The 11951-nt window shown below is 32.2% G+C and overlaps 1 protein-coding gene across 1 annotated transcript; it reads left to right on the top strand.

Annotated features, from left to right (window-relative positions):
• The first annotated feature begins 2255 nt into the window (after positions 1-2255).
• On the top strand, positions 2256-3425 carry LOC128558900 (uncharacterized). Its single transcript, XM_053549176.1, has one exon. It carries the CDS (start codon positions 2256-2258, stop codon positions 3423-3425), a length of 1170 nt encoding a protein of 389 aa, XP_053405151.1.
• The last annotated feature ends 8526 nt before the right edge of the window (positions 3426-11951 follow it).

The following is an 11951-nucleotide window of genomic DNA, read 5'->3' on the forward strand; positions in this document are numbered from 1 at the left end:
AAAAAGACTGTAAGCTTCCTACTCAATCCTATAAATCCTATAATTTGAAATATGTAACACTGTAACAAATGCAAGTATGCTAAAGATATATTGTTTAAACCAAGATTAAATGTTTTATTTTTGCTATTTATGCATTGCAAAGAAATGCTAATAATTATGTAACATGTAATAGCAGCTCCAGGGATCACACTGTGCCGCCTAATATTTCACTTTTTAAATCTGCCACGCAGGTTGAGTTGATAAATATTTAGATGTTTTACAAGTAAATGTCTAGCTTAACGTTTTTACGTTTTTCCAAAGATATTCCATCGTAACATTGTCACATGAAAACGGAATTAGAGATTGAAATTATTACACTGAGATTAATGTTTCAAGTAGGTTATGCAGCTGAATATTCATGAAGTTAAAAATGTAAAATGTCAGTAAATTCAACAATTCTATTTGCTACAGTATGTATTCCATGTGACAAAATTATTTATGTTATCCTGCAGTGAACATGAAAGAGTACATTTACATTTTTTGGTTGGATTTAGCGTCGCACCGACACATGATAGGTCATATGGCGACTTTTCAGCTTTAATGGTGGAGGAAGACCCCAGGTGCCGCTCCGTGCATTATTTCATCACGAGCTGGCACCTGGGTAGAACAACCGACCTTCCGTATGTCAGCTGGATGGCTTCCTCACAAGAATTCAACCCCCCGAGTATGGTTCGAACCCAGATCGATAAGGGGCACGTGATTTAAAGTCAGCGACATTAACCACTCGGCAACGAATGCCCCATAGACATCTATAAATAAAAGAAACTTATTAATAAGGGCAAGTAAAACTCCTTTTTACTTGAGGTTTAAATATCTAACATTAAGTATTTATGTTTTTTAAAGATATTTCCATCATTAAAAGAAAAGAAACAGAGTATTGCACTGAGTCATTTGTGACTTTATTAACATTCTCATCATTTTATGCAATTGAAGATTCGTGATATTAGGAAGTTTGATATTCGGAATTTTGCAAACAGTATATTAATATATTACAATAAAGTGATTTTGAGAGTTATTTTCATTTGAACAGGTGCAACTGAAATAAACGGTATGAGAGTCATTAAATATTTATTACAGTGGAGTTACCATCATGTAAGTTCCATCAATATAATGTTAATGTATCATTAAATACATTTTATTTGAGATTATAATCGTATATGAGTATTAACTATTGCAAACAAACTACATTCGTGCTTCAACAAAGCGAGTTTATGTTTTACTTTTTTTCGTAATGGACAGACGAAGTTGGCACTTAAGCTAGAAATATAGTAACAAGTATTCTCTGTTACTGGATTTGTAGAAAGGATTCAGCAGTTTTAAGTAAGAAGTGTCATTCTTGTCTAAATCTGGATCTGAGGCTAATAGTTGAATATCCAATAGCAGGATCTTTTGAAGAATAAATGTCATTTTTTACTGTCTTCTCTTTCTAAAGATACTTTCATTATTATATTAACACATGTCAAAAAGGATTTATGGCATTTCACCTTGTAAGATTCAATTAGGTCGTGCTGCTCAACGTAAAGTTACACGATGTTAAAAAGGAAGATATGGTATAAATATCAGCATATCGTGGCAGCAGTATGTATCTTTTGTAATCTTAATGTTCATTTAACCACAGAGCGATCTTGATAAATAATTTGAAGATAATGATTTAAGGCATTACACAAAATTTCATGCTAATAAAATGATACATTAATTCATCATTCATGTATCATTAAATCATTCATTTACCAAGTAGTTATCTCGAGCATATATTTGAGTTCGAAAAGGAATAACGGCAATTACAAATAATGAGAGTCAATAAACATGTTCAGACTGGAATTTTTAATTTAAAACAATACATAAATGTTCATTTTGCTAAACTTTGTTAGTTTACCATTTGTGTATCATTATCCTTCATTATCATCTAGATGATAATCGAATATCAATAATTTGATTACATGTTTTTACCTTCACATTTGATAAAAATTAGTTTATGTTTTATTATTGTAGAAACAATATAAACAGGTAACACAAGAACCTGAAAAAAAAGAAGAAGCATACTCGGTTCTGTATTTAAATTTTAATTCAAAACAAAGAAATAGTTTCAGTTTGGAAAAGATTCCTTGTCATTAATGAATCATTAACCTGCTTTAATTTATATCATATCGCCAAATATTTGAATTAGTTTTTTTTTTTCTATTAACTTTGTTTTATTCTTGTAAGTACAAAGTATTATGTCTTATGTTAGGCCTCATCAAGTGTCTGGGAGAAATAAAAGGAATAGGAGATTCATCCGAATTCAAAGTAGGAGAAAATGGCAACAACAAAATAAAATACAGAAAGAAATACAAAGGGGCAAGGAGACAGTGAAAAATCTTTCTTCAAGGGAACTTACAAACTGTGAGTACAGACTTTTAGGTAAGGGACTAAAATTTTGTCTTAAACCTAAGCACCATAATGAGATACAGTTAAAACAAGAGATTTTTGAGTTCACGAGACGTTTACGGTTGAAAGAATATTTTTGCATGCCGGAAGAGGATTCTGATGGCGAAAATGATTGTGATAGTGCTGAAGGTGGGAAAAATAAACAGAAATATAAGAAAAAACATTCAATATTTACTCCACCTTCTGGAAGAGACTCTACACTTGATTTTTACATTGATGCTATAACGCATGAGCTTCTTCAAAAGAACAGTAAGTACAGGTTTCGACCTAACCTATCTACTGATGAACTTTCTGCCCTGAAAAATCTTCGAAATGATGATAGTATAATCCTTAAGAAATCTGACAAAGGCTCGGTTATTGTGGTAATGAACAGAACTGATTATATTGCTGAAGTCAACAGACAGCTGAATAATACTGCTTACTACAAAAAACTTGATCATAACCCTGTTGAACAGTTTTCAAAAGATGTTACTGATGTTTTAGATGTTATTTGTAGGAACGTTAATGGTGATTCTAATGATACTTTAGCTGTACCTAGTGATGCCAGAACGCCACAGTTTTACATCTTGCCCAAAATTCATAAAGATATTAACTCAGAACTACCACTTGGTTACCCGGGACGGCCAATTGTATCTGGGTATACCTCTGTTACTGAAGGCATATCTGAATACATTGATAATATCTTGAAGCCACACATGGAAGCCCTGCCCTCATATGTTAAAGACTCTACTGACTTCATTAAAAAGCTAGGGTCTATGCCTAATATCTCCCCTAATGCATTTTTGGTTACTATGGATGTTTCATCCTTATACCCTAATATTCCGCATGATGACGGGATAGAGGCTTGCCGTGAATATTTGGACAAAGCTCATTCATACTTGTCACATCAGTCAGTCAATGATATTTGCCAGCTTATTGAACTAGTCAGTTCAATAATGAAAATTATGTTCAAATTTTAGGTACTGCTATGGGTACACGTATGGCTCCTACTTATGCTTCACTTTTTATGGGTAAACTGGAAAGCGATTTCCTAGCTAATACTACTGTTAAGCCATCGCTTTGGTTACGTTTCCTCGATGACATTTTTTTATATGGGAACACAGTGAAGCAGACCTACTTAAATTTATTGACAGTTTAAACAATGTCCATCCCAATATAAAATTCACCCACAGTTATTCAAGAGATACAGCTACATTTCTTGATGTTAATATTGGTAGAACAGGAGATGGTAATTTTGATTTTTCTGTTCATGAAAAAGCAACCAATACACATCAATACATTGAATTTTCATCCTGTCACCCTCTTTCATGCAAGAAAGGGATCCCGTATAGCCAAGCTAAGCGATACAGGCGTCTCACTTCTAATGATTTGTTCAGAAACGAATTGGAGAAATTGCGAACGTATTTCCAAAATCGTAATTATTCAAGTCATATCCTTGATGATGCTTTAGCTAAAGCATCAGCATTGTCAACCGAAGAAGCCATGACCAATCACAGGCAGAACACAGATGATATTATCCCCTTTGTTTGCGTATACAACCCATCCCTACCAAACATTGGCCAGATCCTTAATAAATATTAGGGGCTTTTTGAACTATCTCAGAAAAGCAGTGTACGCAACCTGGTTAAATGCAAACCAATTATTGCTTACAAGCGACCTACAAATCTTAATGATATCTTGGTTCACAGTAGCCTGATGTCTTCGGATGTAAATGGTGGTGTTCTTAAATGTAATAGAACACGGTGTTCTCATTGCGCTAATATCACTGAATCTGTACAGTTTACAAGCTCTCAAACTTTAAAAACTTATGATGTTAAACAAAATCTTAACTGCATGTCTGAAAATGTTATCTATTTAATCACATGCAAAAAGTGTAAGTTACAATATGTGGGACAAACACATCAGAAATGTTCTCAAAGAATGAACAGCCATAAATTTGATATCAGACATTTTCCTGATACTCCTACAAATGTATCTGAACATTTCAATTCTGAAAATCACTCTGTTAGTGATTTTTCTTTCATGCCAATCGACTTGGTAAAAAATGACTGGTTTAGGCTCTTAAAAGAGACTCGTTGGATTCATACATTGAATACAGCCTGGCCTCATGGCATGAATGCTAAAATATTATTTTAGTCTTTTATTTTTTCACACAGATTCTTCCTAATGTATTTTGGCATATAAGTTAGTTTTCCTTGCCTGTATTAATATTATTTTTGCTTTGCAATTTTTGCAGGGAATAAGTATCTATTTTTGATCCTATACTATATGTGAATTTTACGCCAAAATGGGTAACCTCTTTTGACGTCGTCATTGACGTCGTACTTTCCTGTGACGTCATACTATTTTGTTATTATACTCTGATGAAGTCCAATGGACGAAACATGTTAGTTTTGAAGTAAAAAGTATACTTCTGGAGTTAGTTCTTCGCTTTATCTATTTAATATATTTCTAAGACATTTTATAATTAAGTTGTTATAGGTAAAAACTGATTCCAGTAAGCACAATGGGGCATTTTACAAACGTTTTATGCAACTTCAGTTGCATAATGTTAAACACTAAACTATTAGTAGAGTTCAATATTTCATTTGCTGTAATATGCTTTTCATGCACGAAGATGATAAATGTATATAGTGGTGATCTTGTCAATGAATGAAAATTGTAAGGTGTAGGAGAAATGCTAATATATGTATAAAAGTATTGAATATTTCCAGAATGAAATTTTCATCTGCAAGTAATATCAATTTTCTTCAATTAAACATTCATCTATTATTAAGTAACTTTTAATTAGAAATAATACCTGAAGGCAAGAAATATAAAGACAGATATGAAACTAGAGCTTGACACAAAGACGAAGTAAAGTGTGTAACTGTAGCTTCAAATTCAATTCAGCAAAAACTGTCAAATTACAAAACAAACCGAAAAGGGGGCCATTGAGGCCTTAAGCCGCTAACGTTACCAATTCTACTTGGCGATGCACGTATTAGTTTTTGATATGCACAAGAATGAATTAGTTTTTGATATGCACAAGAATGAATGTTTTCATTATAACATTGATACAGAACTACAGATTCAAGGTTTTGTACTGAGATATTTGTAGGTTAAACGTGTCAAGTACGTCATACAGCTGAAGACCCATCATTGTTAGTAAATATTTATATTCAACGTGATACAGGTATGAATTTCCTGTGATAACAAAAAACCTTTCGTATGAACAATTTATTTTCACTATGTGGATACTAAAATAATCTAAGCAGTACAACATATTACGTATTTGTATAAAAAAGAGGCATACATACTATTCTACAACAAAAAAAAATAAATGCTTTAAAGGGTAATTCAGTCTTTCATAATAGCGATAAATTAAAGTACTGAGAAATTGTATTAGCTATTCCAGTCTTGTTTGTGATTCATTTCAAGAACACTTCAAAAACTGGTTCTCTAAACATACTGATATAAAAAGAATATACATACGCAATTCATTTTATAATCCCTCAACTATTACTTGAAGACATATGGTCATGACAGCATGACGTCACAATTATTAACAATTCAGAAATGAGCAACATATTCATCGTCCTTACTCATTGCCTATTCAAAATATTAACATATGTGTTTATGACTCTTTATTTTGTAAAATGATACTATATTTTCATTTGTTATTATATTAACGAGTTTATGATTTTAATGCATATATGTGTCGTAATAGCTCTCTGTTATTTTTAAGGACAAAAGAATAATTCATAACCAGCGAACACTGCTTGAAAGACTTCCCACTCGAACACGATAATAAGTTTCTGTATTATAAACAGGTTAGATGACATTTATTTTGTTGAAAATGGGAATCAGACGGAAACTATGTATAAGCTTTTACCGTGAACCTTGCTGCAAGACCTTTTTAACATTTAATGGAGAAAAAAGATTGTAGAAACGTAGGCTTATTAGCAGGTACTGAATCTTTTGATACGTATAAAATTACTTGAAATGCAAAAAAAAACCACCTTATCGGAAGTTTGCACCTGGAAAGCAATAAGTTATCGGTTATATGAATGTTTGAATTATATTCCTGAATTAAGTAATTTAATATATTTACATTCGCCCTATTCTTTTCCATTGAAACTTTTGACGTTCATTTCGTATGAACAGCAAAGGGAAAGGCTCGAAAGTAACGTCATCGCTGCTTAGTGATATCCGACCGCTGTTTTGGCGACGTCCGCGTATAGAACGCTCCTTAGATAACGTCGATGTTGTTCCTTCTGGTGAACAGAATGGCCGGGACGCTGATTTTAATGTTAAATGCTACAATTTAAATGCAACTCATAATATCATAAAGTTTAAAACTGAAAGAAAATATAATGTAAATATAAGAAATGAAACTACTTTTTTCAGTGTTCATGCGAAATGAACGACAGAATAGGATCGGCAAATAAAACATGAATCGCTAGCGCGATTCATCAATTTGTCGATCCTATTCTCTCGTCCATTTTGCATGAACATCGAAAAAAAATCTTTTCATTTCATAATTTAATCTTTACTGTACCTGTGTATAAACGTTGCAACTGATGATGAACGCTCTGTCTAAAACTGATTTCATGGAAGTATAGGAAAAGAGTTGAACACGTGCAGATATTGCTCATTATTTTGCATAAATGTCATTTTGAGGCTTCAAAAACTTAATAATCCTAATATCGCATTTTTTGTGATACTACACAGTTGCAAAGGTATTGTCTTCCACAAGGTAAAGCGTGCATTAATTTGTGCCTCTGAAATAAGACAGACAAATGGTAGTCAGACAGAGCCAACGATTACTTACATTAACATTTATCATATTGTTTCAAACTGACGACCTTTCGACTTATTTTTCGTTATAAGTGTATTTACTTAAATCTAAATACAATTAAAATATATTAAAGTCTTACAATATGTGCATCAATAGATGCCCATTCTTCTTCTGTGCTGAGTTTGAAGTTCATATGTAGGTAAAATAATATATTTTCAATGATTGGTCCAGGTGAATTAATTCTAATTTGTGATCATTTCTCTGAATGTTCAATTCAAACAAAGAAACATTCATGCAGGTTATTATAGAACTGAAGGTATCGTTACTAAATTGAGCAGGATCGTAGAATATGTTGTGACTTTTAATGTGTCTGTTTATGTTAAAGGTTTGACATATTTCATCCAAGATATATATAATAGATCTTTCAATATTATTCTGAGGGGAAAATCATTAAATAATATATTTTTATGATAGAAACATTTTTTGTCTGAAAATGTATTTTGGTTATATATTGATGGCGATTTTGTATCATATATCTTATTGTCAAATGTGTGGGCATGGCTATAGCATGATGAAATACAGTTTAGTGTTATTAAAAATAAGAAACACTGATTAATCACACCACGATGATAATTTGTACACCTTGATGGCCATCTTAACGGCCATATTGAACTTTTGGTACAACGTTGCATATTACTTTTCTTCCTAGTTCTTAAAATAAGCTTAAAAAAAGTTTTAGTTTGTAGCCTAAACAGTTGTTTGTCCTAACTACAATGTATACATCTACCAATATCATTATTCAAGATGCATACGTTATATCACTGCAAAGTGTTAATATATTCTGCGATAGATATGTTAGTCTTATTAGGTTTCATTGTGTATCTTATTTCAAATTCGTAAACAATTGTATGACGTTGCTAATATATGCCACATGGGTCTTATGACCTTTTGGATTAAATAAATAAACTTTGAAACTTTGAAAACTTTTTAATTTCTTCCTGAGTATTTTCAAATGAAACAGAAGAAAATGGTATCTATATTAAAACACCGTCACGAAAAAACCTGCTTGACAACTATGGAACTATACTATTCTGTTAGAATGTTTATGAAACACTTTACAGAATATTTCTAGATTTTAAATGAGTGTTTACCCTATACTTCTATATTTCCATACGAAATAGCTCATATAATCATCATTTATTTGATTTCAATTTAAAAAAAAGAATGAAAGCATATATATCAAAAATAGGTCGTTTCTGCCAAGACTTTTGGCCCAGAATTTATCAAGGATTTCGCCGGGATTTTTAAATGTACATACGTTTTTACTATAATGTTTATATACTGTATCAAAATATCTCATCACGTGGGCTTTTACAGCAGTAAGGCATGATGTTAATAATTGGAAATATTTGGATAAAACGATCTTTACATGGTTGTTTATCTAATTTTGAAATCAAGTAAATCTTTTGAAGTTGAATTCTCTAGTCATCTATAAGAATTTAAAATTAGAATTTAAAAACTCAAATTAGAAACTTCAGTGATGAAATCTGTTATCAAATGATGTTCAAAAAGAGTGCTCTCTGTACAAGCTTTAACACTATTTAGTTCGCTTCGTAAAACATTAATATAATGCAGCATCAAACGATTATCATATTGTTGGCCGCCTTGGCTATTGAAATAAAACATGCTTAGAATGATATTCTTCGACTGTCAGATATTTTAAAGTAAACCTGTGTTTAGGTGGAAGTATATTCTTATTTATTGTATAAAATTTAATACGGAAATCGACATTATTAAAGATATTACGCTTCTAAGACGACAATGCACTGGGATCAGCATTTTCACGCCGCCGCTATTTAACAGAAACAAGTTTCGATAGATTCTGCAATCTGATTTTTTAGGCCCTTTAAAAAAATACAAATAAACGATTGTCTTTGATAATATCAAAATTACAATTGATGACATAGCCTGCATCTGATTAGCAAAATTATGTCTTTTTACATTCACTGAAGTCGGAGTGTTTGTATGTACATCTAGGTCTGAAACGGTTTTCTTCTAAGTGAATATAGTATTTCTTACATGTGTGTTATATCTATAACAGACAATCGGAACTTCAGAGTTACTAAATTATTTAGGCACAGAATCAATGCCACGTTTATCCCGAAATATACTAGGTGTATCGATGCTGTCAATACCTTAATCATATAACATATCTTAAGAAAATGTACGTCACGGTCAGATTGAGTGTCAATATGTGGACGAAGAATATGTTTTGTAAAACTTTGAATAAGATGCCATGATATAGAGTAATAACGTTCTGTATGAATAACGTTTGGTCTGCTACTTTATCTAGACTTTTTTAAGAGACAAGAAGGCACTGAGTGTCTACCAGAGTTTGAAAGAATTGAACTTTGAATAAGATATCATGATATAGAGTAAAAAGAGGTCTGTTTGAATAACGTTTAGTTTGCTACTTCATCTAGTCTTTTTCAAGAGACGAGAAGGCATTGAGTGTCTACCAGAGTTTGAAAAAATTGATTCAAGATCTGCAACAGACATATTGACTTAAGATTCGCACTTAATATCACCATTGCGTCTTACTCCATGAAATATATATATATATATATTCATTTAAACTTAACGGTGCCCGCCCGCTTAGCTCAGTAGGTAGAGCGTTAGTCTACGGATCGCGGGGTCGCGAGTTCGATCCGCGAGCGGGGCATATATGTTCTCCTTGACGATTTGATAGAAGGCATTATGTCTGAAATCATTCGTCCTCCCTCTTTGATAATTCATGTGGGAAAGTTGGCACTTACTTGCGGAGAACAGGTTTGTACTGGTACAGAATCCAGAAACACTGGCTAGGTTAACTGCCAGCCGATACCTGACTGAAATACTGTTGAAAAATCAGCGTTAAACCCAAAACAAACAAACTATTAATTAAGCCTTACGAAAACAGTGACCGCAAATTTTTGATCCGTTTCAATTCTGATAAACTTATAGCTTTGCTTTTAAAACGAAGGGTGGAATTTATATCGTATACGATTCATTCTACTGGCTGTATTTATACCTGGCTAAAAGTGTGGCCAGATCTATGAAAGTGTTGGTATAAAAATGTAGGGAACTTGTTTCGATTAGGTATTTGTACGAATGTTCGCGGAAACAAATGGTCAAAGATCGCGCAGTTTGGCCACCATACTGAATACCATAATTTTGGGCGTTTCATGTCGGTACATAAATCATGTGGATGCATTTCAGTAAATGTCAGAATTTAGTTTTACACTGAAGTGATAGTACACCTGAGCGATAAATGATAAATGATTGCAACAACCGCATGTCTTGGTATTAAATAATCATAGTTAATAAAACGATACCCTCTACATTTATGTGCATAATTTGCATGTTTTATTTAATTCGTCTTTAATACAGTAATGTTTAAAGGTCAGAGGCAACTTTGCAGATTATTACAGACGATAGCTGTGGAATTTATATAAGTAAGAAGAACATAAAATGGCATAGAAGAATTAACCTTTAATGGAGAAAATCTGATAGAAGGAGTATGTCTTTAGAAGTATTTGTTACTGTCTTTAGGCAGATGTACAGAAGGTGCAGAGTGTAACCAAAGAGTTGAAAGAAATAGTTTTGGTTCTCTATTGAATGTACCATGTATCGGATAGCTAGCGTGATGTGATATTTAAGGTAGTTATGATCTTTGCATTGGTAAATGGAGAAAGGCTCAATAAAAATTTTCTTTCATGACAATATAAAAACAAACCTAAGGGTGCAGAATTTGTATCCATAGGTAAACCAATTACTTATCTAAAAACAGCATCCCAAACATGACGTAAATATTGTTCAATAAAAATGAAATGACTTTAGGATCTTCGTCAGATATCCCCGGAAAGCATCCAAATCAATTATAGAAGGCATTATGTATTTAGGTCCTTAATAATATGCTAGTCTTTTATAGTATCAAATTTACCAGTGATGACATGACCTGCATCTGAAAAGCTAATCTTAAGGTTGTACATCACAGTAAGTAGGGATATCTGTTTAAACAGCTAGGTCTGAAAGATCTTTATTGTAAATATAACATTTTTGCTTTTCTTTATTATTACAGATACACGACCTTGCAGTGTCTCTGGGACACGCCTATTTCGAATTATACTTGGCACATCGTCAATAACTTTATAATGAAACACATTTAAAGAAAGAGTATGTCCTGGTCAGATTTTAGACATTTTGAAACGTTAAAAAGCTTAACAGAATGCATTTGATATTTCAAAATATACAGACACTAACTACATTGCACTAGGTAGTAAAATATTCTTAGATTTAGTGGAATACCTTTAGAGAGAAACTAAGGATTATTGTTATAAGTAAAGTAAAAATATCATTCAAATAATTAAACAAAGGCAATGGAGACGCCAGGAAGGATTTTTGTCAAATGTTCAAACTGTAGTAGGATACCTTAATATATTGGAATAAAATGTTACAAATTCATTACGATCAAACTGTAATCAAATGTCATTGATGAAAAATAAACTGATGACAATCAAATGATTATTAATTTAATTCATACTTATTTATCTTACCTTGATTTTGTCTCGAGTCCGCTTTCTGAAAAAAAGTTCTGGCGTAATATCAGAAGTGACCTACACCAAATATAAAAGTCCTAGTATCATTAAATTTGGTACAGACTTTT

Source organism: Mercenaria mercenaria, chromosome 8, assembly GCF_021730395.1.
Source record: "Mercenaria mercenaria strain notata chromosome 8, MADL_Memer_1, whole genome shotgun sequence".
NCBI lineage: Eukaryota > Metazoa > Mollusca > Bivalvia > Venerida > Veneridae > Mercenaria > Mercenaria mercenaria.